Source organism: Apiotrichum porosum (assembly GCF_003942205.1).
Source record: "Apiotrichum porosum strain DSM 27194 chromosome Unknown scaffold_10, whole genome shotgun sequence".
In the NCBI taxonomy this organism is placed as follows: Eukaryota; Fungi; Basidiomycota; class Tremellomycetes; order Trichosporonales; family Trichosporonaceae; genus Apiotrichum; species Apiotrichum porosum.
Window position 1 is genome coordinate 877344 of NW_021167117.1, and position 24460 is coordinate 901803.

General features: G+C 60.4%; 11 protein-coding genes across 11 annotated transcripts; 5 read left to right on the forward strand and 6 right to left on the reverse strand.

Annotated features, from left to right (window-relative positions):
- Nucleotides 1–138: 138 nt before the first annotated feature.
- Nucleotides 139–3722, forward strand: CPA2 (carbamoyl-phosphate synthase (glutamine-hydrolyzing) cpa2; the record flags this gene model as incomplete). Its single annotated transcript, XM_028617248.1, has 2 exons — nucleotides 139–433; nucleotides 541–3722. 2 exons carry the CDS (start codon nucleotides 139–141, stop codon nucleotides 3720–3722), a joined length of 3477 nt encoding a protein of 1158 aa, XP_028474555.1.
- A 1040-nt stretch (nucleotides 3723–4762) lies between these two features.
- Nucleotides 4763–6214, forward strand: EHS24_001455 (uncharacterized protein; the record flags this gene model as incomplete). Its single annotated transcript, XM_028617249.1, has 4 exons — nucleotides 4763–4802; nucleotides 4974–5183; nucleotides 5442–5657; nucleotides 5736–6214. The coding sequence occupies 4 exons, from the start codon at nucleotides 4763–4765 to the stop codon at nucleotides 6212–6214; spliced, it is 945 nt and encodes a 314-aa protein (XP_028474556.1).
- A 412-nt stretch (nucleotides 6215–6626) lies between these two features.
- EHS24_001456 (uncharacterized protein) lies at nucleotides 6627–7645 on the reverse strand (the record flags this gene model as incomplete). The annotated part of the gene is made up of 3 exons (XM_028617250.1): nucleotides 6627–7184; nucleotides 7237–7547; nucleotides 7588–7645. The coding sequence occupies 3 exons, from the start codon at nucleotides 7643–7645 to the stop codon at nucleotides 6627–6629; spliced, it is 927 nt and encodes a 308-aa protein (XP_028474557.1).
- Nucleotides 7646–8379: 734 nt separating this feature from the next.
- On the forward strand, nucleotides 8380–9659 carry EHS24_001457 (uncharacterized protein; the record flags this gene model as incomplete). Its single annotated transcript, XM_028617251.1, has 3 exons — nucleotides 8380–8412; nucleotides 8551–8661; nucleotides 8709–9659. The coding sequence occupies 3 exons, from the start codon at nucleotides 8380–8382 to the stop codon at nucleotides 9657–9659; spliced, it is 1095 nt and encodes a 364-aa protein (XP_028474558.1).
- A 597-nt stretch (nucleotides 9660–10256) lies between these two features.
- Nucleotides 10257–11573, reverse strand: LST8 (TOR complex subunit lst8; the record flags this gene model as incomplete). The annotated part of the gene is made up of 6 exons (XM_028617252.1): nucleotides 10257–10281; nucleotides 10342–10929; nucleotides 10977–11123; nucleotides 11188–11258; nucleotides 11300–11373; nucleotides 11432–11573. 6 exons carry the CDS (start codon nucleotides 11571–11573, stop codon nucleotides 10257–10259), a joined length of 1047 nt encoding a protein of 348 aa, XP_028474559.1.
- Nucleotides 11574–12320: 747 nt separating this feature from the next.
- EHS24_001459 (uncharacterized protein) lies at nucleotides 12321–12684 on the reverse strand (the record flags this gene model as incomplete). The annotated part of the gene is made up of 2 exons (XM_028617253.1): nucleotides 12321–12460; nucleotides 12519–12684. The coding sequence occupies 2 exons, from the start codon at nucleotides 12682–12684 to the stop codon at nucleotides 12321–12323; spliced, it is 306 nt and encodes a 101-aa protein (XP_028474560.1).
- Nucleotides 12685–13521: 837 nt separating this feature from the next.
- Nucleotides 13522–15372, reverse strand: EHS24_001460 (uncharacterized protein; the record flags this gene model as incomplete). The annotated part of the gene is made up of 2 exons (XM_028617254.1): nucleotides 13522–14840; nucleotides 14901–15372. The coding sequence occupies 2 exons, from the start codon at nucleotides 15370–15372 to the stop codon at nucleotides 13522–13524; spliced, it is 1791 nt and encodes a 596-aa protein (XP_028474561.1).
- A 1561-nt stretch (nucleotides 15373–16933) lies between these two features.
- On the forward strand, nucleotides 16934–18473 carry TRM9 (tRNA methyltransferase, has a role in tRNA modification; the record flags this gene model as incomplete). The annotated part of the gene is made up of 3 exons (XM_028617255.1): nucleotides 16934–17056; nucleotides 17447–17677; nucleotides 17748–18473. The coding sequence occupies 3 exons, from the start codon at nucleotides 16934–16936 to the stop codon at nucleotides 18471–18473; spliced, it is 1080 nt and encodes a 359-aa protein (XP_028474562.1).
- Nucleotides 18474–19074: 601 nt separating this feature from the next.
- On the reverse strand, nucleotides 19075–20917 carry EHS24_001462 (uncharacterized protein; the record flags this gene model as incomplete). The annotated part of the gene is made up of 2 exons (XM_028617256.1): nucleotides 19075–20267; nucleotides 20317–20917. The coding sequence occupies 2 exons, from the start codon at nucleotides 20915–20917 to the stop codon at nucleotides 19075–19077; spliced, it is 1794 nt and encodes a 597-aa protein (XP_028474563.1).
- Nucleotides 20918–21262: 345 nt separating this feature from the next.
- Nucleotides 21263–22260, forward strand: RPP0 (ribosomal protein P0 (A0) (L10E); the record flags this gene model as incomplete). Its single annotated transcript, XM_028617257.1, has 2 exons — nucleotides 21263–21329; nucleotides 21389–22260. The coding sequence occupies 2 exons, from the start codon at nucleotides 21263–21265 to the stop codon at nucleotides 22258–22260; spliced, it is 939 nt and encodes a 312-aa protein (XP_028474564.1).
- A 391-nt stretch (nucleotides 22261–22651) lies between these two features.
- EHS24_001464 (uncharacterized protein) lies at nucleotides 22652–23564 on the reverse strand (the record flags this gene model as incomplete). The annotated part of the gene is made up of 4 exons (XM_028617258.1): nucleotides 22652–22924; nucleotides 23178–23257; nucleotides 23336–23436; nucleotides 23503–23564. 4 exons carry the CDS (start codon nucleotides 23562–23564, stop codon nucleotides 22652–22654), a joined length of 516 nt encoding a protein of 171 aa, XP_028474565.1.
- Nucleotides 23565–24460: the final 896 nt, after the last annotated feature.

Sequence of the window (24460 nt, forward strand, 5' to 3'; positions counted from 1 at the left end):
AACCCATCTTCTTCCTCGTAGTAAACCGTTTCCCCAACCCGGTTACGTTACTTCGAAAAAAAAACCTGTTTTTCACTCAACACCACCGAGTAATCCTACCCCTTTCGACCCAAATCCCCCCCCCACACCTCTCCAGCTATGCTTCGCTCATTCTCGCTTGCATCTCGCGCGGCTGTGGCTCGCCCCGTCGCGCGCCCCGCTACCGCCGCCAGGGTGGCTCTTGCCGCTCGCCGCGGTTACGCCGTCGCTGCGCCCGCCGTTGGCAACTACAGCCAGCCCGGTGACGGCCCGACGCTCAACTCGCCCTCTGAGATTGCTCGCCGGATATCCGCCCAGGTTCTCCCCAAGATCGAGAAGCCCGACGTCAAGAAGGTCCTTGTTGTCGGCTCGGGTGGTCTCTCCATTGGCCAGGCCGGCGAGTTTGACTACTCTGGTGCGTTTTTGCTCTTATCTTGGGACGACGACGAGGAAAAGATAATGGAGGGGGGCAAATTTGTTCCGCGGTGGTGGTGAGCGCATTTGCTGATACGATTTGTGCAGGTTCGCAGGCTATCAAGGCTCTTCGCGAGTCCAACATTGACACTGTCCTGATCAACCCCAACATTGCGACTATCCAGACCTCGCACCACCTTGCGTCTGAGATTTACTTCCTTCCCGTCACTGCCGACTATGTGGCTTACGTGCTCGAGAAGGAGCGCCCTGACGGTATCCTGCTCACCTTTGGTGGCCAGTCTGCCCTCAACGTCGGTATCCAGCTCGACAAGATGGGTATCCTTGAGCGTCTCGGTGTCCAGGTCCTTGGTACCCCTATCCGTACCCTTGAGGTTTCCGAGGACCGTGACCTCTTCGTCCAGGCCCTCAACGAGATTGACATTCCTGCCGCCCAGTCGACCGCTGTCTCGACTATCCAGGGCGCCCTTGACGCTGCCGCCGAGATTGGTTACCCCATCATTCTCCGTTCGGCCTTCTCGCTCGGTGGTCTTGGCTCGGGTTTCGCCCACGACGAGGAGGAGCTCCGCAACCTTGCCGCCAAGTCGCTCTCGCTCTCCCCCCAGGTCCTGATCGAGAAGTCGCTCAAGGGCTGGAAGGAGGTCGAGTACGAGGTTGTCCGTGACGCTGCCGACAACACCATCATTTGCTGCAACATGGAGAACTTTGACCCCCTCGGCACGCACACTGGTGACTCGATCGTCGTTGCCCCCTCGCAGACTCTTACCGACGACGAGTACCACATGCTCCGTACCGCCGCCATCAAGATTGTCCGCCACGTCGGTGTTGTTGGCGAGTGCAACGTCCAGTACGCCCTCGACCCCAACTCGCGCGACTACCGTGTCATTGAGATGAACGCCCGTCTCTCGCGTTCGTCGGCCCTTGCCTCCAAGGCTACCGGTTACCCCCTGGCTTACACTGCTGCCAAGATTGCCCTGGGCCACACTCTCCCCGAGCTCCCCAACGCCGTCACCAAGTCGACCACCGCGTGCTTTGAGCCCTCGCTCGACTACATTGTCACCAAGATGCCCAAGTGGGACTTGGCCAAGTTCCAGCACGTTGAGCGCACCGTCGGCTCGGCCATGAAGTCGGTTGGTGAAGTCATGGCCATTGGTCGTACCTTTGAGGAGTCGCTCCAGAAGGCTATCCGCCAGGTTGACCCCAACTTTGTCGGTTTCGAGGCCTACTGGAAGCCCGAGGACATGGTCACTGCCCTCGCCAACAACAACGACCGTCGTCTGTTTGCCATTGCCCACGCCATGCTCAACCTCGACTACACTGTCGACTACCTCCACGACATCACCAAGATTGACAAGTGGTTCCTGTACAAGCTCGAGAACATTGTCGCCGTCTACAAGTCGCTCCAGAACACCCCCTTCGAGTCGATTGACAAGGAGCTCATCCTCACCGCCAAGAAGACTGGTTTCTCCGACCTCCACATCTCGCAGCTTGTCGGCAAGACTGAGGCCGAGGTTCGCGCCGCCCGCAAGGCGTTTGGTGTCACTCCCTTTGTCAAGCGTATCGACACCCTCGCTGCCGAGTTCCCCGCCTACACCAACTACCTTTACACCACCTACAACGCGTCGACCCACGACGTCGAGTTTGACGAGCACGGAACCATGGTTCTTGGCTCGGGTGTCTACCGTATTGGTTCGTCGGTCGAGTTTGACTGGTGTGCCGTTACCTGCTCGCGTGCCATCCGCGACCTCGGCAAGAAGACCATCATGATCAACTACAACCCCGAGACCGTGTCGACCGACTTTGACGAGGCGGACCGCCTCTACTTTGAGGAGCTCGGCTTTGAGCGTGTCATGGACATTTACGAGCTCGAGCAGGCCCAGGGTGTTGTTGTTTCCGTTGGTGGCCAGCTGCCCCAGAACATTGCCCTCCGCCTCAAGAAGTCGGGTGTCGATGTCCTCGGCACTGACCCCGAGCAGATTGACAACGCCGAGGACCGTCACAAGTTCTCGTCGATCCTCGACTCGATCGGTGTCGACCAGCCCGCCTGGGTCGAGGCCGACTCGCTCGACAAGGCCAAGGAGTTTGCCAACCGTGTTGGCTACCCCGTCCTCATCCGTCCTTCGTACGTTCTCTCTGGCGCTGCCATGAACGTTGTGTGGGACGAGTCGACCCTCGAGCACAACCTCACCATGGCTACCGACGTTTCGCCCGACCACCCCGTCGTCATTACCCAGTTCATCGACAACGCCCAGGAGATTGACGTCGACGCCGTCGCCCACAAGGGCAAGCTCATTGTCCACGCCATCTCGGAGCACGTCGAGAACGCCGGTGTCCACTCGGGTGACGCCACCCTTGTCCTGCCCCCCTTCTCGCTCAACGAGCAGGACATGGCTCGCCTCAAGACCATTGCTGAGAAGGTTGCCAAGGCCTGGGAGATTTCGGGTCCCTTCAACATGCAGATCATCCGCAAGCCCCCCACCGCTGACGAGCTCCCCGAGCTCAAGGTTATCGAGTGCAACCTGCGTGCCTCGCGTTCGTTCCCCTTCGTGTCCAAGGTCCTTGGCCACAACTTTATCGACACTGCCTCGGCTGCCATCATGGACACCAACGTCCCCGAGCCCATCGACCTGATGGCTCAGAAGCGCGACTACGTGGCCATCAAGGTCCCCCAGTTCTCGTGGACCCGTCTCCCTGGTGCCGACCCTTTCCTCGGTGTCGAGATGGCCTCGACTGGTGAGGTCGCCTCGTTTGGCAAGGATATTCACGACGCCTACTGGGCTGCCCTCCTGTCGGTCAACGGCATGAAACTCCCGGCCAAGAACTCGGGTATCCTCCTTGGCGGTGACGTCTCGCGCCCCGAGATGCTTGAGGTTGCCAAGAACCTGATCAACCTCGGCTTCCAGCTGTTCACGTACGACGCCCAGGTCGAGAAGCTCATCAACGACGAGCCCTACCTTGCCATCAAGAAGATTCTCGTCCCCGTCAAGGACAAGAAGAAGCTCCGCGAGATCCTCGAGGAGCACGAGATCCAGACTGTGATCAACATGGCCCGCTCGCGCGCCGCCACCACCCTGGACGAGGACTATGCCTCGCGCCGTGCCGCCGTCGACTTTGGTATCCCCCTCATCAACAACCCCAAGCTCGCGGTCCTCTTCACCGAGACCCTCGAGAAGAAGTTCCTCAAGAGCAACCCCATGCCCTACGTCGAGGGCTTCAAGCCCACCGAGGTCGGCTCGTGGCGCGACTTTGTCGGCCCCGCTTCCGACTACTAGAGAGTGGAGGAGTGAGGGAGGGGAGGCAGTGAGGGAGAGACGATACACATAGGAGAACCGAGACAGAGCATTTCACTTGGGATACCCGGTATGACGTTGGGTGTGTTAGAGGGAGGAGCGGACACGCACATGCCACTTAGATACATCACTATTTGCTATGCAAAGCACCACTTCAAATTGAAATATATTGGCAGGGCAAAGGGGGCGGGAGCTGGGCAGGAGCTGGGATAGGAGCTGGGACAGGAACTGGGCAAGGAACTGTGGATCTGGGAGAGCGTGGAGAGGCTGCGTGCATGCATGTGAATGTGAACCATCGTGCCAGATCCAGACGGCCGGACACATGGACCTCGAGCGCCACAAACGTACACACAGAGGCAGCGTGGACCCGACCTTGTGCCACTTGGACGCGCGATCGAGGCGTTATCCGGTGTTACATAAAGTCCCGCCTGGCCGTTGTCCAAATTGGCTGGGCGGGACATGGGAGCTCTCCTGGCTGTGGGCGAGACGGCTGGCTGGCTGGGCGGGTGCGCCTGGGTGGTGCATATGCTGCCTGGCTGGCTAGGCGGACGCATGCAGGCTGACAGGCAGCACCACCGCGCCCACGCACACCCAGGCGGACGCACCCACGGCCAGCCAGCGGACGCTCCCACACTGTACCGGGCGTGTGTCCCACCCACCGGCGCACCACTCCCCCTGCCTAGTCGACGCTCATCGCTTGCTCCCTTTCTTACCTCCCTTGCCGTCTTAAAGACCCACTACCAACACACCCCTTCACGCCCAGTGCGTATATCCAACAAGGTCAGCACACCAGCAAGCAACCACAGCATCCACGCCCCTCCACGGGCACACACACACGCTGCCGTCCCGTGGAGAAAAAAACGGACATCGTGGTTGTGTGGTGTCGATTACTTTTTTTTTTTTTTTTCTTGGACCACGCTGACATTGCTCTCGCTCTCTCTTTTGTCTTTGTCCTCTCCCTCATCAAACCTCTTTACACTCTCCTTCCCGACCTCTAGCTCCAGACTCAGGAGTCGACCACAATGTCCGTGGTCTCCAAGAACCCCTTCGAGCTCCTCGGTAGTGCGTAGACCTGGAACCCCTCTGTGCAATTTCGTCGCTGACCTTTTTTTTTCTGCAGAGTGTCAACGACGCATGTTGCGCGACCTGCGATGAGCGCGCGCTGCGGGATTTTGCGTATCCTGGCGCGCCCGCTGGAATGCCAAAAGAAACTCGAAACTGACGCTTTCGCAGACGACGGCGAGCGCGCCGCGTCGCCCGCCCCCAAGGCCGTTGCCGCCGCTGCCCCCGCCGCTGCTGCTGCTGCCCCCAAGGCCGTCCCCGGCGCTGCCCCCAAGGGCGGCCGTGGTGCTCGCTACCCCGCCCGTGGTGGCCCCCGCAACGTCTACCGCGAGGACCGCCCCGCCACTGAGGGTGCCGAGGGCTTCGACGGAGAGCGTGTTGGTGAGTGAGGAGGGATTCGGGTTTGGTGGACTAGGGGGTTCAAGAGATCGGGCTCTCAACGTCTCGGGTGTGCACACTGCACGCTGTAGTTGCAGACAACACATTCGTGCCAACGACTGCGGCCATGGCCAGAAGCGTGCATGTTGGCCCCGTTGGCGGGTATTTTGGATTTAGTTCCTTAAAATACCTCCGAACCCCCCAAGTCGAACCCACCAATTTCCCGGGTGAATTCTTCCGACGTCGCTAACATACCACCAGCTCCCCCCAGGAAGCACCACGAGGGCCGCGACAGGCACACCAAGGGCCCCAAGGACGAGAAGGCCGGCACTGGCCCCCGTTCGCGTGCCCCCGGCGCTGCCCGTGGCCCCAAGATCTCTGGCACTCGCGGCGCCAAGGGCGGTGCTGCCCCCATCGCCGACAAGAAGCCCGCCGCCGAGACCTACGACAACGCCGAGGGCAAGGCCGAGCTGACCGGTAAGTACACCGTCTCGGCCACTTGTTTTTGGCGGCCGAATCGGCGAATAAGTGGGAATTTCACTAACTTTCCAACAGCTGAGAACGACGGCGAGAAGGATGCCGCCGCTCCCGAGACCCCTGCCGTTGACGCCGAGGAGCAGGAGATTGAGGAGGACAACAGCAAGACTCTCGATCAATACCTCGCTGAGAAGGCGGAGAAGGCCCTTGGCGGTGTTCTCGCCAAGAAGGAGGCCCGTGTCGTCACCGCCGACGACGTCGAGGGTACCGCTTTCGCTCGTTCGGAGGGCGAGTCGTTCTTCTCGGGCAAGAAGACCGAGGAGAAGCAGAAGGCCTCCAAGGCCAAGAAGGAGAAGATTTTCCTCGAGGTCGACTTCCAGAGCGCTCGTCCCGAGCGCACCGACCGTGCTCCCCGTGGTGAGAAACCCGTCCGTGGACGTGGCGGCAACGCCTCGCGCGGTGCCGGTGCTCGCGGTGCCGCCCGCGGCGCCGCCCGCGCTCCCCGTCAGGCCCCCGCTGCCATCAACGACGAGAAGGCCTTCCCCTCGCTTGCTTAAGCTCAGCGACCCCTCGGCTCCGTGTCGACCACGCGCCCACTTCATCGCGTCTGTTTGCTTCCGGCCTTCTGGATGGTATCTACCTGATCGGTTGAGAACGTAAACACAAAAATGCAACAACTGCCGCACATTGCAGCACCTGGGGAGAGGCATGGGACCAGACTGAGAGAAAATCGAGCGGAAATCGGGACAGAAACCGGAGATTTGCTCACTCACCTGTCCAGCTCGTACGAGGCGCTTCCTCCAATTGCCACATTTTGCCGATTCTGCCACACACCGCCGATCCTTCCCCACTGCCGATCCACCCACCCACTCATCCACTCACCTCCAATCCCAAAGTGCAGATGCGCAACGGGCCAGCTAACAAAAGGTGCCAACATGCATGGGCATTGCTATTTGCTATACAACCCTACTACTCTACCACCACCCTGCCACGCGCCTCTGCCCAGAAACTCGTCGCATACTCGCCACATCCCAGGAGGATGGCCTCATAGTCGTGGTCTACATCCTGGACCTCGACGGCCCTGTGTCTCATGCCCACCTGGTCCATGACGGTGGCCATCCGTGCAATCGCTTCTGTGAGTCGCCCGTCGTCCGCGCCGCTGAGGAGGCGCACGACCGTCGCGCCCAGCCGGGCCCGGTTGGCCACGAGCAAGTTGGACGGGTGGCACTGGTCATAGTATTCCTGGCTCTTGAAGAATGTGTCGTCGACGCGCTCGGCTGGTTCCTGGTCGAGACGCGGGAGGAGGGCGCCTGCGATAGACGACAGGACGCCAAAGACCTGTGGGTACGAGAACCCCAGGTGCAGCGTGCCGTACCCGCCCATCGAGAAGCCCTCGATCCAGCGCGCAGACGCGTGCCGGACGGTGCGGTACCGCGCGTCAACGGCCGACACGAGGTCGGACGCGCAAATGGTCGCGATGGGCCGGGACCCGTCGCGCGAGTTGGCGTACCATCCAACAGGGAGCGCCTGGGCTGTGAGCGGCGTGGCGTGGCTTTTGAGACTTCCGTTCCGCTCTCACCTGCACCGCGACGACGATGGTCTTTGGCATCGCGCCGTCGTCCATCTTGGCACCGTAAAACTCGAGCGCGCCCAGCGCCTGTGTCTGGTTGCTCATACCCCCGTGGAGCCAGTACAGGACCGGGTATCGCTCGGTGGTCTCGGCATCGTACCCTGGCGGAAAGCGGACGAGGTACGAGCCTTGGGCCCCGAAGCCGCGAGAAGGCTGTGGATACAGCTCGTACGTGATGTTGTCCGGGAGGTGGTGGAAGTTGGTATCGATCCACATGTGGTTCAAGGCCTTGACGAGGGACGCGCGGGGCATGTGCGGGCCTGGACGTTGGTTAGCAGTGGAACGGAGCGACCACCTCACCGGCCTTCGCTTTGGCCTGCGCCGTCGGCTTGTCAAGGGAGGGGTTGGTGCTGGCCATAATGTATATTTAGGAGACTGTGATGAGCTAAGCGTCAACGGCCACTGATGTGTGTCTCCACGATGCAGCTGGCCTTGTTATAAGGAAGGCGAGTGAGAGGGTGGGTGTACATGACACTGACCGACACAGCCGGCTGCGTCGGAAGAACCACGGATCGCCTCGCTTGGATAAGCGCTTGACATTTGTTGTGATAACCCCGCCACAATGCACCATGGACGTTTCCTGCCGATCATCTCGGCGCAAATCGGTGACCGGTGACCATGGTGTCTGCCCCTCATTTCCAGGCTGAAAGATATGTTTGTTGCAACATCCAGAAGAGCCGTGTCCATGCAGTCTCTCGGCATGTTACCGTCCAGAGTACCAGAGGTGCCACAAGACTCGACGCGTGACGTACATGATCGATCAGCCCTCGCGTGAAAGGAAGGCACCAAGTGGTACAATGACATTGGTGGCGCGGGAGCAAATGCATTGCCCTGCCTGGGCTCATTTTTCCAATCAAATTACAAACTATCCCTAATACCCACCTCCACCCACCCACCCCAGGGCGCCGATTTGTTCTGGCATTCTCTAGCATTATCCATTACGTTCCACCCTGCGCGGGCGGATGCGGCGTCGGGCCCAGCCAGCCAATACGTCAGTCCACCCGCGTGAGGCAATATCAAACGGACACGGCAAGCAGCCGTCCAATCTCCCCCTCCTCCCCCCATCATTCTCTACACAGTCCACCACACGCAATGCCTGCAAACGACAAGTACTACAAGGCAAGTGTCACATAGCGCGCGAGCGCGCGCGCGCAGCCTCGGCAACAACCCCTCTTCTTGGGGTTGGCACCGTGGCTCATCTTCCGGCGCAATCTGTTCAATCGCTCGTGTGGCTCGATCCCCAGCGCTAACTCGTTTCTACAGACACTCGGTATCGGCAAGGATGCCACGGCCGCAGAGATTAAAAAGGCGTACCGCACCCAGTCACTGAAGAACCACCCGGACAAGGGTGGATCAGAGGAAAAGTTCAAGGAGGTGAGCACTTTGGACCTACTGTCCCAGCAGAGCACTAACGGCCACAGGTCTCTGAAGCCTACGAGGTTCTTTCCGACCCGGACAAGCGCGCTGTCTACGACCAGTTTGGCGAGGACGGCCTCAAGGGCGGCGGCCCTCCCGGCGGCGGCGGCGGCTTTGGCGCTGGCGGCTTCCCCGGTGCTGGCGGCGGCGGAGGTGGCTACTCGTTCCACGCGACCGACCCCAACGACATTTTCAACGCCTTCTTCTCGTCCATGGGCGGCGGCGGCGGCGGCATGGGTCACGACGACCCGTACGCGTCGTTTGGCGGCGGCGGCGGCGGTCCCCGCATGCGCTCGTCGCGCGGTGGCATGGGCGGTATGGGTGGCATGGGTGGCATGGGCGGCATGGGCGGTGGCATGCCTGGCGGTTTCGGCGGCGAGCCGTCAGCGCCTCCTCCTCCCCCCGGAGAGGTTGTCAAGCCCCTCGCCCTCACGCTCGAGGAGCTGTACAAGGGCGGCACGAAGCGTCTCAAGATTACGCGCCACCTGCGCACCGGCGGCACCGAGGAGAAGATCCTCGAGGTGGCGTACAAGGCCGGCTGGAAGAAGGGCACCAAAATCAAGTTTGCCGGCGCCGGAAACGAGGACGAGTACGGACAGGCCCAGACGGTGACGTTTGTCGTCGAGGAGAAGCCCAACCCCCGCTTTGAGCGCGATGGCGACGACCTCATTGTCAAGGTCAACATCACCTTGTCGCAGGCCCTGCTGGGCCCCGACGGCGGCGGCTCCATCACAAAGGAGATTGACCAGCTCGACGGCCGCAGGATAAACGTCACGCTGCCCCCCGGACAGATTGTCCAGCCCGGCCACGAGACCCGCGTCACTGGCGAGGGCATGCCCGTGTCCAAGGCCGGCTCGGTGAAGAAGAAGGGCGACATGCTCGTCAAGTGGAACGTCGTCTTCCCCAACTCCATCACCCCGGCCCAAAAGGAGGCTCTCCGCAAGGTCCTCGGTTAGAGGAGCGCGAAATAGCCATCGACACAAGGCCAGCATACACATAGGCTTTCGAACTTTGGGCGTCTCTCCCGCTTGCCTAGCCTCTCTTTCTCCCCCACCACCGAGCGCCAACCCTAATCCCAAGCGCCAATCGACCAGACCAACGTCCATTGTTGTTCTCTGCAACCTCCCTCCCCCCCAACACAAACAAACCTACCCATCCTACCCAATCGAGAATTGAAAACACACGGCGCCTGCAAAGTTGATAGATTGTACAATGTGCACGCCGCCACTGCACAGTCTGGCGCGTAATGTAACAGCATAAAATAAGGTTCATTTGACGCGCTTCGCGTTGGTTGCGGTGGTTGCGGTGGTTGCTGGGAGCGTCCCAGTTTTAAGGATCTTGGGATCTTGGGACCGACACACACGCACGCACGCACGCACTCACGACAATGGCACCCGAACATGACCCGCGACCCCGAATTGGGAATCGCCCGAACAAACCACGGCGACCACCCACCCAGTCACTCACTCCTTGCTTCCATGCGTAGTTTACTGCATCTAACCGAGAACAACATGTACATTATCTGCCTTCCCACCGCGATACCCCGATATGGGTTAAGCCAGGTTGATATCGTTCAGCCTGTGTCCCCCCGTCAGCTTTCTTTCGGTCATGAAACCAGTGCCCAGAAGCACAACTCACGCGCAGCACACTGCGGCCCTGTGGTGCCCATCGTACTGCCTGACCGTCTCGCCCGTGGCCAGGTCCCAGAGCCTTGCTGCGTGGTCGCTGCTCGCGGTGACGAGGTACGCCGAGTCTGCGGAAAAGGCCGCGTCCCACACCCAGCGCTGGTGGCCCTCGAGGGTACGTTCGAGCGTGTACTCGTAGTCCTTTGTGGACCAGAGCTTGACGGTCGTGTCTGCCGAGCACGTCGCCAGGTGGCGGGTATCGGGCGACAAGAGGCAGCGCGTAATGTATTTCGAGTGCGCGAGGAACGACGTCACGGGGACCAACGACGTCGTCTCGCTGCCCGACTGGATACGCCACACAAACACCGTGCCGAGGTTGTTGCCGGCCACGAGCGTGCCGCCGTCGCTGGCGATGGAGACGGAGCGGATGGGCACGTCCTCGGCGGGGACCAGCTCGTGCGTACATGTGTTCTCGCCCAGGTCCCAGATCTTGACCGAGCCCAGCTGGTCGCAGCTGATGAGCTCGCCCTGGTTCGGGTGGATCACCACGTCGTTGACAGACGTGCCTTCGTGCTTGTATGTGCGCTGCACCTGGCCCGTCCTGCGAGTTTAGCAGCGGTAGCAGGTCTCCAGACAACTCAATCTCACCTCGTGTCCCACACCTTGACCGTCCCGTCTTCGCTGCCCGTCACGATCCACTTGCCCTGCGCCGAATACTGCAGCGCAGTGACGTTGGCCGTGTGTCCGTCCAGACTCATGATCGGCGTGTTGGACAATGATGGAATGTCCCATATCCTGTACAGCATCCCCGTGGTCAGCGTTGCTGCATGTAAACACGTTCTGCAGCAGCCAGACTCACCGGACCGCACTGTTGCCCGCCGCCGCGAGGTACTGTTTATCTGGGCTGATGGACAGGCGGTTCACCTGTTTCTGTGCGGGTTAGCACTCAACTTCTGCGACCGTCAACCCACCCATTGCGGTTGCAGAGGAATCTGGCGATAGCAGATACCGCTCCATGCCTCCCAGAACCGGATCGTGTGGTCGTCTAAGAAGGAGCGTCAGCACAAGTCGCACCGGCGGCACAGAGGTTGCGCGCTACTTACATCCTGCAGTACACAGCACAACACTCATCTCGGCCTGCTGCGACGCCGAGTCCGAGTGGTACTGCTGCTGCTGCTGTTGTTGTTGCGGCTGCTGTTGCTGCTGCTGCTGCGCCGGTTGCGCATGGCCCTGCTGTGGTGCCATGGTCGAGAGGCGTGGATGGTTGACGGCGGGCGCGGGTCGATTGGAGATATGGTGTCGTGCGTCCTGGTTATTCAGTCGTCAGTTGGTGAGGTCAGAGAGAGGTGGAGGAGCGGAAGTATATTTTGGACTGGTACAGTGGACATTTGGGCGGTTGGTGGGTGGTTTCGTCATTGTGGCCCGGCGTTGTTGCTCTGCACGACAGCTTGCGTACGAGGGAGGTATGAGAGACTTGCTGTGCTGGTCCATGAGCATTAAAGCACGATATTGACTTTTGTAATGGGCCCGCTAACCACGCATGCAACAACGCACAAAAGACGGTCAGTGGCGGGGTGGCGGGGCAGGTGATTCTCCGACAGGTCGCCTTTGTTCTTCATCGTCCTCCCCCCGCTTGCTCGCGACCATGCATCACCAATGACCCAGTGTGATGCCTGGGTCCCCTTTAATTCTCATGCATACGTCTGATCTTCAAGTGACACTGCAAGCTGATGACTGATCATGACTGATGGCTCTCACACGTGCCACTCTGTATTTTGATATTGTGATCGACTCGAAACGTGAATCATGAATCCAGAGCGCCAAAGCCTTTCGCGCCACCCACCGGCCACCGGCACCGGAACAGGATGGATCGTATAGTCTGATGCATACACACAGTGGAAGGGGTCTAGCTACAACGAGAGGAGGAGGTGGAGGATGAACCCGTTCTCGCGCTTTTGTCTGGGAGGAGGAGCAGTGCGCTTGGCGGCCGGCTCAAAAGGCCTTGAAAGCGTTGCCTGACGCAATGGCCGCAGCGGCAGGGAGCTTTGGGAGAAAACTGAGGTCGCGCCTGCAGTACAAGCATCCCATGACATGCTCGCCTGCGAGGCGCATGGGCACGGGTTTGCACTGGCCTAGACCCCGTCCGTCAGCCAAACTGCGCAAGCACGCCTGCACGTCTGCACGACTCACGGCCGAGATTGAAATGTGCGTGGTTGCCGGAACACTGCCACCACTGTTCCGGCGCGCGGGTGGCAGACGTCGAGTCGGGGCTGCCCGCCGTGCTCGACCCGGACGGGGTGGAGCTGCGGCTGGGCGGCGTGACGATCGTGGTGGGGACGGGCAGGGAGGTGGTCATGATGAATGGACGGCAGTGGTGGATGTGGAAGAGAAGAGCGTTGTGGGTCCCATCAGCTGGCGAAGCGCCGTGGGCTATATGGACCCCGGAGCCGGTGGGGGGAAAGGGGGGTTGTGTGAGTCGAGATTGGGTGGCCACCCAAGATGTTGTTGTCAATGTCTGTCGCCCCTATTGTGCAAAGGTGTGTGCGCAGCGCTGGGCGGCGTGGGGGATCTGAGAGGTTGAGAAAGAAGCGTGTGTGAACAAGTTACAGGGGTGTTGGTTCTGAGAAAAGCGCGGGATGCACACACGTCCATACAAGTCTCATATATGTGGTCTGTCTCTCATCAACAGTCACACGTCCATCTCCGTCACGCGGAAGTGGCTGGCCTTTGGCTTTCATTGCCGCAGGTCTCGCCGTGAGCGCGTCGGTGGCGTTACATTACCGCTATACCGTCATTATATGCGTGAGGTTGGCCACGATAAGGACTGTCTGTCTATGGCGTCGCTCGCACGTTCTTGGGGTCCATGGTCGTCAGTGTTGCAGCACGGTCACGTTGATGGTCAGAAGGATGTTGTCAGGATGCCCGGATGTGGCCGGATATAGCCACATAAGGTGGCCGGCGCATTAACCGCGGAATCAAATCGGCCAAATAGATGCCATATTACGTAAGCTATTCCTGTTGTGGCAGTTTGCTGCGTTGACGATGTAAAACTGCATTCTGCTCTCAATGTCCTATGGGCAAACAAATGCTATCTATTAATGCAAAGTATGGATGATGGTGACGATAATATGTCGTCGTGTGTAGATGCAAGGGGGAAGAAAGGTGGTGCGGTCAAAAAAACACCTTTGGAACCTTAGTGGGTGGCCGCACGCTTTGAGCGCGAGCGAATGACAGCACCCCACTTGCGGAAGGCCCAGGGGATGAGCGCCATGACGCAGGCGACGCCGCCGAGAATGGAGGACGCAGGACCGGCCTTGAGGGCGCGGAACATGATGGAGATGAAGAGGGGCATCGCGGCACCGGCGGCGGACCTCACCACGGTCTTGGCAGCGAGCGCCGACGCAACGTAGGCCGGGAACGATTCGATGAGGTAGGCGTTGCAGCTAAAGTACACGAGCACCATGCCAAAGCCAAAGGGGACGCCGGAGATGCAGGGGCCGACCCACGAGCCACCACCGGGGGCGACATATGGGGGAGCGGTCCAGCCAAAAATGAACAGCGAGACGGGGACCCAGGGGCCACCGATGAGCATACCGGGAAGACGGTCCTCGGGAGTCGGGTTCTCGATGGCGGCGTAGCGCTTCTCAAGGATAGGGGTGACGATCAGGGCGAGGGCGACACCAATAAGGACGGGGATGAAGGTGAGGCCAGTCTTGGCGTCGTCCCAGCCGTAAAGCTCGCCAAAGACGTAAGGGTAGGCGAAGAAGTAGGCGTAAAGCAGACCGTAGACGAGGCAGACGTAGAGCGACATGAGGAGAAGAATGGGCTCCTCGACAAGCATCTGGAAGGGACGGATGAGGGTCTCGACGACAATGTCGCCGAGAGGCCTGCGGAGGACTTCCTGCTCGGTAACAAAGGTGGGGTCCTCGGTCTCCTTGCGCATCTTCTGGGCACGCTTCTTGAGCAGGACGGGGGCGAACGTCTCAGGGAGGAGGAAGCAGAAGCACCAGACGACAAAGGCCGAGATCATGTTGACCCAGTAGAGCCACTGCCACCCGGCGTACTTGCCGATAAAGCCACCGATGAGGGGACCAAGGACGGGACCCGCATAGGGAGCAGCGGCAAAGATGGCAATGGCGAATCCACGCTCCTCGGGACTCCAAATGTCTGCAATGGTACCACCGGCAAGCGTGAGCGGTGCGGATCCGAAGAAACCGCACAGGAAACGCGAGGCGAGGAGACAGCCAATGTTGGGGGCGAGGGCGCAGGGAATGTTGAAAATGATGTAGATGAACGAGGGGACGATCCAGAGGGGCTTACGGCCCAACAGCTCCGAGGCAGGCGACCACAGAAGAGGACCCAGACCGAAACCACAGACGGGGAGGGAGACGGTGAGGGCAATGACCTCTTCCGAGACGTTGAAGTGGGCCATCTGGTCCTTGAAGTCACCAGTAACAATGGCAGACGAAAGGGCGACCTGCATAACGGCACAAGCAACAATGGCAGTGTAGACTGGATGAATGTGGTCAGTGGCGGAAATTAAACGAAGTGGCATCACGCGCGGTTACTCACCCCATCGGCGAGCGACACCCCAGTTCCAAGGGTTCTCGGGGTCATGCTCCTTCCAAGTAACGAGCTTCATGTCATCGATCTTGGTCTTTTCGCGAATAAGGGTCATTTGGCGGGTCGGCTCGCGGGAGATGTACTGCGAGAGGACGGGGTGGAGACCGAAATCGGGGTCGTCGGCGCGAATGTAGCCCGCAGCCGTCTCGGCGCGGTACTCGTTGGTGGCACCGGCAGTGGTCACCTGGGTGAGGTAAGGGAAGGACAGGTCGGGCTCGACGTGGCGAGAGCGGCGGGAGGCGGTGGAGAGGGTGTGGGAAAGGGGGTTGTTCATGGTGCGTGGTGTGGCACCAGTGTAGTGGGGGGTGGGGGCATCCTCAAACGTGGTGGAGGGTTGCTTGCGGCCGACACTGGCCTTGCGGTCCATCGAGGCCTTGGGCGACGATGTCGAACCGGCTAGAGTTGAATTATCAGACGCCATGGTGGGCGGTTGTTCTGTATTGGGGGGGGGGGTGGTTGGGGGGTGGGAGAACTTTTTGATTGCATCTCGACGTGGTGGGTGCGCTGTTGTTATATACAGAACAGCAGCAGGCGTAACAGTTGGAAAACTAGGCCGATAACTGTTGTCGGCCGCCAGGCACGCCAGCAGAGTGACTCCACTTGACGGCCGAGAGGCGAGTAACGAGGCAGCAACAAGGCAGAGGATGCTCCGAATCCCCCGCTCCACTTGTGGCCCACCCAGCGCCACCTGTGGCCCGACCGATCTCCTTCGACCCGGGCAGTGGCGGCCAAACAACACTCCGTTCCCCCGCCCTGATATGGCCAACACACTCTAATGCCCTGACATTAATGGGTCGCGACCTGATGATGTCATGTTGGAATCACTCCAGCGATGGCCACATCCACTCGATTCCAGCAGCCAAAGCTGGTAACGTGCACGACATGCAACGGCCTGGTGTGTGGAGAGCATCGAGCAGTAAACCCAAAACAGTGCCCATTGTGTCTCGGGCACCTCTTCTTTCCCCACATTATCTTTCTCCCGCTGCTGAGCTGGCCGGTGGAGCAAGACGTCGTGCGACGTCTCCTTGTCACTCAGTGAAGACGTGGGGTAATGGGCAAAGGACGCCACTACAGTTGATTGACGCCTAATGGCGTTTGACGGCCGTGAAAGGTGCAACAGTTATGGTGAGTCTGCCGTGGGGCACCCCATGGCCGTGAACTCTGGTAGTGAGCGACGGCTAGACGGTCTCGGCTCCAGACGCCTCTTCGTCTTGACCTGTTGGGCCACTGTCGTCCGGTATAAATACATTCCAGTGCGCGTCAGCCAACATGATGTTTTTTTGGCTTCTGCTATCGACAAGGTTATAGCGATTGACTGCTGAGCTGTTATGCAGACGGAGACGTACAACGATGGCGATTGCCTTACCGGACGTGTGACCGTCTGGTCTACCTCTCTGTCACAAACATCTCACGTCAGGCACACATCTGCTCCAAGATGTCTCCTCCACCGTTGCTCATTGCACATGTGCCATAGAGCTCAGCCATTTCGCCAGCTCGATATAGACTGCGGCCATGCAATTGCAACAATTGCAAAGTCGGCCGACGTAAGGCCGCGGGACACAGGGGATGAAGTACAGGCCCAACTGCACGTGATGTCTAAATGTGGCAAACAGCAAGGAGGCCGTGTCTGGTCCCTTCCTGATCTTCCTGGCTCTTCCACGCATGACGCCTCACAGAAGCACGCCAACTAACGGGCGAGGCCCAGGGCTGTCAGGACTGCAGGCTGACGTGCACGGAATGTGGATACACGTGTTCAGCAGAGCAACAGGTGCTCCTGATGGACGGACTGGAGGCAGTGGATGATTAACCCGGCCGATAAGAAAAATTAGTCAAATCGGCGAATTAATTCAATTTCGCCCGCCAAACGCGCCGCCCACCACGCCCCCGCCGGCCGTGGAACCGCGGAGGACAAATCCCACACCCATTTCATTCTCCCCCTCACAACAACAACAACAAAAAACCACCGACAACCCCTCACCACCATGGGTCCCAAGCCCGTGCCCGTTCCTGCCACCCCCAGCGACGACCCAGCAGCTGCAGAGGAGAAGGAGGTGCACGAAGTGTACGAGGCCATCGCGCCGCATTTTGCTCGTACGCGCTTCAAGGTGAGTTTCGGTTGAGAGCCTGCCCTCTGTCATTATCGTGTCCGCATGGCCCTTTGTGGCTCCGTAGGCCCTCGCGTCTCCGTCTCCGTCTCCGTGATTGGCATGTCCGCCTCCGCTCTCCATTCGGAACTGGCTCTTCCGTATCCGCTCGCACCAGAGTTTACAGCTGTTGCAACTCCGCTGCTCGCACTTGCCGTTACGCCGATGTCGATCCAACCCTTCCTGCCCTCTCGTTTCTCGTCCACAGCACAGCTGTGCTCGCACCCAGCCGTCCTCGTCCTCGTCCCCGTCCACCCTCTTCCCCTCTCTTCCCCTGTGGATTTATTTCCTCACCTCACCAGCCACGTCCTCTCACACATTGTCTCTCCACTGACACTGACACACCACCAGCCATGGCCCCTCATCGAACGCTTCCTCGCCACCCTCCCCGCAGGCGCGTTGGGCCTGGACGCCGGCGCCGGTAATGGAAAATACCTCCCCGCCGCCGCCGCCGCGGGCGCATGGGCGATCGCGCTGGACCGCTCCAAGGGGCTGCTGGACATTGCGCGCGGCCAGCTGGCCAACACGGCCGAGTGCGTGCGCGGCGACCTGTGTGATGTTCCTTGGCGCAGCGGGCTGTTTGTGAGTCGTAAAAGAAGAAGGTTGCGGTAAGACCGTGCTGACCCTCCCCTCCTCCCCTCCCCCTTTGCAGGACTTTGCCATCTCGGTCGCGGCTATCCACCACCTCTCGACGCCTGACCGGCGCGCCGACGGCGTCCGCGCGCTTCTCCGCCCGCTCCGCCTCGCGCCCGGCGAGCCCTCCAGGTTCTTCATCTACGTCTGGGCATACGAGCAGGGCCCGCTCAGCCGGCGCAAGATGGGTTCGCTCGCGGACGCGAATGCTGCTGCTGCTGCCGCCGCTGCCGCTGGCCAAGGGGAAGGCGGAGGCGGGGGTGGAAGCGGGGGCTCGAGCGAGGCCGTGGCGCCGGTGGACAAGGTGCAGGACGTCATGGTGCCGTGGATCCTGGCGCCGCAGGCTCCCAAGGCGAGTAAACCCAAAGAGCCAAGGGCGTCGAGGAAGACAAGAGTGAAGGGGACACGGCACCCCCACGCACAAGCGCAAGAACAGCAGGAGCGGCAGGAGGCGGAGCAGCAGGAGCAGCAGCCCGACTCCGAGCCCATACCCGCTACCACCGCGCCCGCGCCCGAGCCCGAGCCAGAACCCCAAGTGTTCAACCGGTACTACCACCTGTTTGTGGAGGGCGAGCTGCGCGCGCTCGTCGAGCGCGCCGCGTTGCAAGACGGGTTTGTCCTGCGCGCCACGGGAGACGACGACGATATCACGCCGTCGCCACAAGAGGGGCACAAGTGGTTGCGAGTCGTGGCGGAGGGCTGGGAGGCGGATAACTGGTGGATCGAGGGCGAGGTCGGGGTGTAGGTTTGGGCATGGAGACAGACACAATTTCATATATTTAGGCATCGCATCGCATGACATTGCATGGCATCGCACGGGCATACACGTAGAGTGAGAAGGTGGACGACCGGAATAGGTGGTGGCTTGGGTGACAGCAAGCGCGAGGCCCAAGACGCGCACGAGAGAAACATGGTCGTGGCTCAAGGCATAAGGTCTCTGTCTATACTTGCTCAGAAGTGGTGATTCCAGGACCTCGCGGACAGTCCCTTGTCCATCCCCATCACGATGGCATCGGGCTGTGCGTATTCACATGGTCGCGACGCTTGTTGCTTGTCGGCCGAGGAGACTGTAGCAAAGTTGGTGCTAGTCCTGCAGCATTTCCGAACCTCGAAACGCTACAGTGCTTTCGGGCTGAGGACGGCCGTCCGATCAGTCCGACAGACTTTGTGGAGATCAGTGTCCTTGGCGGTCCACGGAGAGGCATTCCCGATGGGGACGAGAGGCATGGATGATAATGAATGCATGCAATGCCAGATGGTGCTATGTCAATGCTGAAATCGTCACAGTGGTCTCTAAGACTCCCAAATTCTTGAAGTATGTGGTATGCAAGTGGTCCGGGCCCGCCTCATGCCTGGCCGGCGACATCCTCGTCCTCTCCCTCCCCCTCTCCCTCCTCCTCCTTCCCGACCTCCTTTGCCTCCTCCCCGGCCTTCACCTTGGTCTTGGTCTTGGCTTCGACAGCGGCATTGGCCGCAGCAGCACTGGCAGCAGCACTGGCCGCCGCCGCCGCCTTCTCCTTGGCCTCGCACTGGTCCCTCATCTTATCCATCCAGACTTTAACCACCTGGCGTCCCTCCCTGTCGCCGGCGCGCACCATGGCCTCCATGACGAGCCTGCCAAAGGGGACGACGTGGCGGTGGTAGTCGACGGCGGTGATAAAGTCAAAGTCGGGCACGGGTCCCGGGTCGGGGTTTGGAATGTGGATGGGCGTCTCGGTCTCGATAGATGTCGCCACAATGTCAAAGATGTTGCGCAGGTCCTGCTTGCGGGCTCCGTGCTCGTCGCGCCACGTCTTTCCGCGCGAGACCTGCATGAGCCACGCCTTGAGCACAATGTTGGCCGTGACGCGGTCCGGGATAAACTTGTGGTTGCGCCGCAACGTGTCAATGTACGTGAGCATGTCGCGCACCTTTCGCAGCTTGGGTTTCGGCTGGCCCATGCGCAGGATGGGCGACGAGCGCGGGATCGGGTGCTGTACCGTCATATGCCGCGAAATCTCGCTGTTGTAGAAGCGCGTGCGGCGCTCGACGGGCGTCAGGCCGCGGACCTCGTCGGGTTTGAAGGGCACCAAGGGGAGCCGCCAGTATCCCGCCGGCTTGGGAGGGGCGGGTGCTGCGGTCTCGACACCAGCTGCGAGCTCGGCTTCGGTGCAGAGCGGGAGGAGAATGTGGGGCTTGCCGTTTGGGCGAAACGGCTGCTTGACCGACCGTTGCAGACGGATAGCGAGCGCGCCGGCCCCCCTGTTCCTGAGCTTCCGGGCCACCTCTTGCACAAGCGATTCATCGATCGAGTACTCGACAGTCGAGAGGATCGTGTACACGGCCAAGCGGTACAGCTTTGCCTTGATCATCATGTCGATGTTTGGAGGCAGCACATATTCGGGGACGTTGGGAGTGCGGTCGAAGATGTCCACGGGCTTGTGAATTACAGGTACACGCTGCACAGCTGTGTCTTGTGATGGTGTAGGTTGCAGTGGTGATGGAGAAGGGGGAGACGGGTCTAATGCCAGGTGGGGATCAGGTGAAGACTCGGAGCCAGCTGTTGTTGTTGTTAGAATGAGCTAATTCGCCACAAGACATTAGCTCACGTTTGGTCTTTGACAGTTTCGTCTTGGTCTTGGCATCTTCCTCTCGTGGTGGTTTTGGCCGTGGTGGTGGCTTTCCTTTGGTATGCGGTGGTCCAACGCAATGTTGTTGGCCCGGATACGCTGCCAGAGGCAGATGTGTCGTCGTCGGTGGTGGCCGACGGGTGCGCGCATGGTGCCGTAGCTCGGCAGGAGGTTCCCACGCAGGCTGGAATGGCGTGTGCTCGAGTCCTCCTTCCTGCGACAGCTCTGCCTCGGCTGCACGCGACGTACGGGCCGAGGACGAGATGGACGCCGCGGCGAGACGGGGTGCTGTACTGGACGAGGCAGCAGCTGCGTGTGTCGTGCTCGTGCGCAGGTATGGGAGCACGATAGAGCGCAGGACTAAGGGGACGAGCATGACGCCCCGGCCATTACACTGGCCGATATGGGGGCGCTCGTCGTTGTCTGGGAATCCGAGGTGGTTGAGCGCTGTCGATGCGTTCGTTTGTGGTCGCTGTATACTGGATGGGGTGAGTCGCTGCTTTGTGATTTCTGGAACGGGTGCAGCACTTTCCATCGCCTCGCGCGCCGTTGGCCGGCCGGGGAGGTCCCTGGGGGCCATCGAACGGAAGCAAATGTGGGTGGGATCCCATGTGCCACATGCCACGTGGCATTTCTATAACGCCGTCACTGTCCAAATTCCCGCCCACCCAGGCGGCCGACACCAGCGTGCATTGCCAGCCAGCGTGTGTGGGCGTGTGCAGCCTGCAGCCTGGCGGGGGGTGCGACGAGGAGACGCGGGGTGGACGACGGTGGATTTTTGCTGCACGATTGCCTCTTTCCTCTCTTCTTCTCCAACACCAGTCTTTAAACAGCCTTCTGATCTCAACGAAGAGGTCACTTGGGAGACACCACACGAACCCCCCCTTACAACCCCCCCAACCCCCCCACCAACACATCAATCAAAATGGGTGCCACTCGCGCTGAGAAGGAGGTCTACTTCACCAAGCTCCGTGCTCTCATTGAGAAGTACCGTGAGTATCATGCTTCGACGGAACCCTACAGTGAAACCCACGCTGACCCCCGTCTCCAGCCTCGGTCTTCATTGTCAACATTGACAACGTCTCGTCGCAGCAGTGCCACATGGTCCGCTCGTCGCTCCGCGGCAAGGGTGTGGTGCTCATGGGCAAGAACACCATGGTTCGCCGTGCTCTCCGCACCATCCTCCCCGAGTTCCCCCAGTTCGAGAAGATCCTCCCCTTCGTCAAGGGCAACATCGGCTTCATCTTCACCGACTCTGACCTCAAGGAGGTTCGCGAGATCGTTGTCTCGAACGTCGTCGCCGCCCCCGCCCGTGCCGGTGCCATTGCCCCCTCGGACGTCTACGTCCCCGGCGGTAACACCGGTATGGAGCCCGGAAAGACCTCGTTCTTCCAGGCCCTCGGTATCCCCACCAAGATTGCCCGTGGTACCATTGAGATCGTCTCGGACGTCCAGGTCGTCACCGCCGGCTCCAAGGTCGGCCAGTCGGAGGCTACCCTCCTTAACATGCTCAACATCTCGCCGTTCACCTACGGTATGACTGTTGTCCAGGTTTACGACAACGGCGCCGTCTTCCCCTCGTCGGTTCTCGACATTGAGGAGCAGACCCTCCTTGACCAGTTCTCGGCTGGCATCAAGACCATTGCCGCCATCTCGCTCGCCATTGGTGTCCCCACCATCGCCTCGGTCGCCCACTCGCTTGTCAACTCGTACAAGAACATCCTCGCCATCTCGATCGCCACCGAGTTCGAGTTTGAGGCTTCGCAGAAGATCAAGGAGATGCTCGCCAACCCCGAGGCCTTCGCCGCCGCCGCTGCCCCCGCCGCCGCTGAGGCTTCGTCGTCGTCGGCCCCCGCCGCCGAGGAGAAGGTCGAGGACAAGGAGGAGTCGGACGACGACATGGGCTTCGGTCTCTTCGACTAAGCGTGTCGCTCCCCGCACACACACCTTCCTTGGGACCGGCATGTTGTATTCTTGTACCACATGCTACATCCTACCCTCATAATTGTTTGGCGCTGCACTAACCGTTGTTGCTGGTGGCCACTGATACTGTTGCCTGGAGGCTGGACCTGACTGAACTCGACGATAGGTCGGCCTCGGGACACATTGACACCGGGGTATGCTGATGATGGATGCGTAGTATCATTACAAATGTCGTCACGACGTCCTCTCCCTCGCGTGTACAACTCTATGCGGGGTATGCAGCCTCGTACAATGTTACAGCCCAAGGCGATGTCCCACCCGGCGCGGCCCTGCCAGCGTCCGTCGGTTCGGTAAGCACCACCACCATGGAAGGGCTCCAGCGTTGTTGGTCTTAGGCGCTTGTTGGGCTCTTCTCGTCGACGCTCACGGTCTCTGCGTCGTCGTCGACCCCCGCTAGCCTGACCCGTCCCTCCTGCTTGCCCTCCTGCTCGCCCTCCATCGCCTCCACGAGGCAGGCGAGCACGGCAGCCCACGTCGCGTGGCCCAGGAGCACGACACCCCGGCCCGTCTTGGCCGCGAGTGCGGGGCCATACTGCCTGTCGGCGAGGTACCACTGCCCGGCGGCAGCGACAAAAGCGATGAGCGCAACGACCATGCCTGCGATCTGGGGATGGGGTGGTCAGCTGCAAGCTGCCGACATTTTGCGTTATGGCTCATGGTGCCTGGCATGCCTGGGGTGTGGGTGAAATGGGTTGTTGGCCAGACCGGCGATGACCGCCGATCGCACGACCAGCAAGCATATGCAAGCACGGTTACACCGTCCACCGTACCACCGTTTTCCCCGCCAACGATTCCCAGCTCGCCGGGGTCGCCGGTTGCAGCACCCAAACCCCAGGCCATGCTGTCCTGCTACTCACTGCTAGTGTGGGGTAGAGCTTCCTCGTCCTGCGCCTGTCGGTGAGGAGGGCAAAGCACGCGGCGACCTCGACCGCGGCGGCTGGCAGAACCCGTCAGCCTCAGACCCAGAACAGAACACGGACGCAGGCCGTGTGGCCGTTGTTCTTTGTGGACGTACCAATTGGGACCAGGTGCGTCGCGGCCTGGAGGACCGAGACGTTTGCTGTGCCATAGCTGCACGCGACGCCCCACTTGCACCCGGCAAACGCGGCCGCAGAGCTGGTTCATGTGGTCAGCGCACCGAATCCACACGGGCACACGGGTCGCCTGGCTTCCTTCACTCACAAGAGACCGGCTGACACGAGCGACGAGATGGCGCCTAGCATTTGTGTATTAGAAGAAGGCATTCGAGAGTGTAAAAGAGCGTGGGTGGGTTGCACAAGGACCGTTTAGCGGGTTGGGCAGTACAAGTCGAGATCGAGCAAGCTGTCAGCAGCTTTGGGTCGTGTGTGTGAGAGAGTGTGTGTCCGTCGTGGGTGGTGCAGGATGAGGAGAGCAGGCCCGGCAACGCTTTTGTGTCGTTTCAACACTCTATAACGAGCTTTGCAGGATGGGCCGTCGTCACAGGATCACAGGGCTGGCGTGTCGGATGTCGGATGAACCCAGAAACGGGACGACAAAGTCAAAAGGTGGTAAAGCTAAAAGGGAGGTGAGAGGGAGACGGTCGTGAAGGTGTAAACGAGGAGAAAAGAACGAGGATACGCGTGTAGAGCGTCGTGGGCAGCAGCAGCCGTAGCACCTCATGGTTACCTCGCGTTTTTCTGGATCTGTGTGTGTGTGGGATCTGTGCGATCTGTGCTGAGGAGAGCAAAGGGTGAGTTGAACAGGGTGTACGAGCATAAGGGATTGCGCGCAGGGAGGCAAGGAAGCCACAGCTGCCACCACCACGGCTCACCACCACCACAACCGACCCCGCACACCACCCGCCGCCACCCCGTTCTGCGCCACCGCAGTCTGTCTTGTCTCAAATGGGCCCCCTCCTCCTCCTCCTCCCTCTGGCCGGTCTCTGGATCTCTGGGCCTTTGGCGTTTCAGCATGCAACAACAGGTGTGCGTATTGACTTGCACCGCGCGACAGCGTGCCCGTTGCAACGTGTGGGTGACAGGTGGACAGCAACCTCGTTGTGCTGGGCATCCACGTTCACCCACGGCTGTCGCAAAGCAAGGTCCAAATATCCAAATATTTTCCCATACTACGCACATCAAACGAGGGTGTACAAGTTCGGGTCGACAACCTTGTCGGT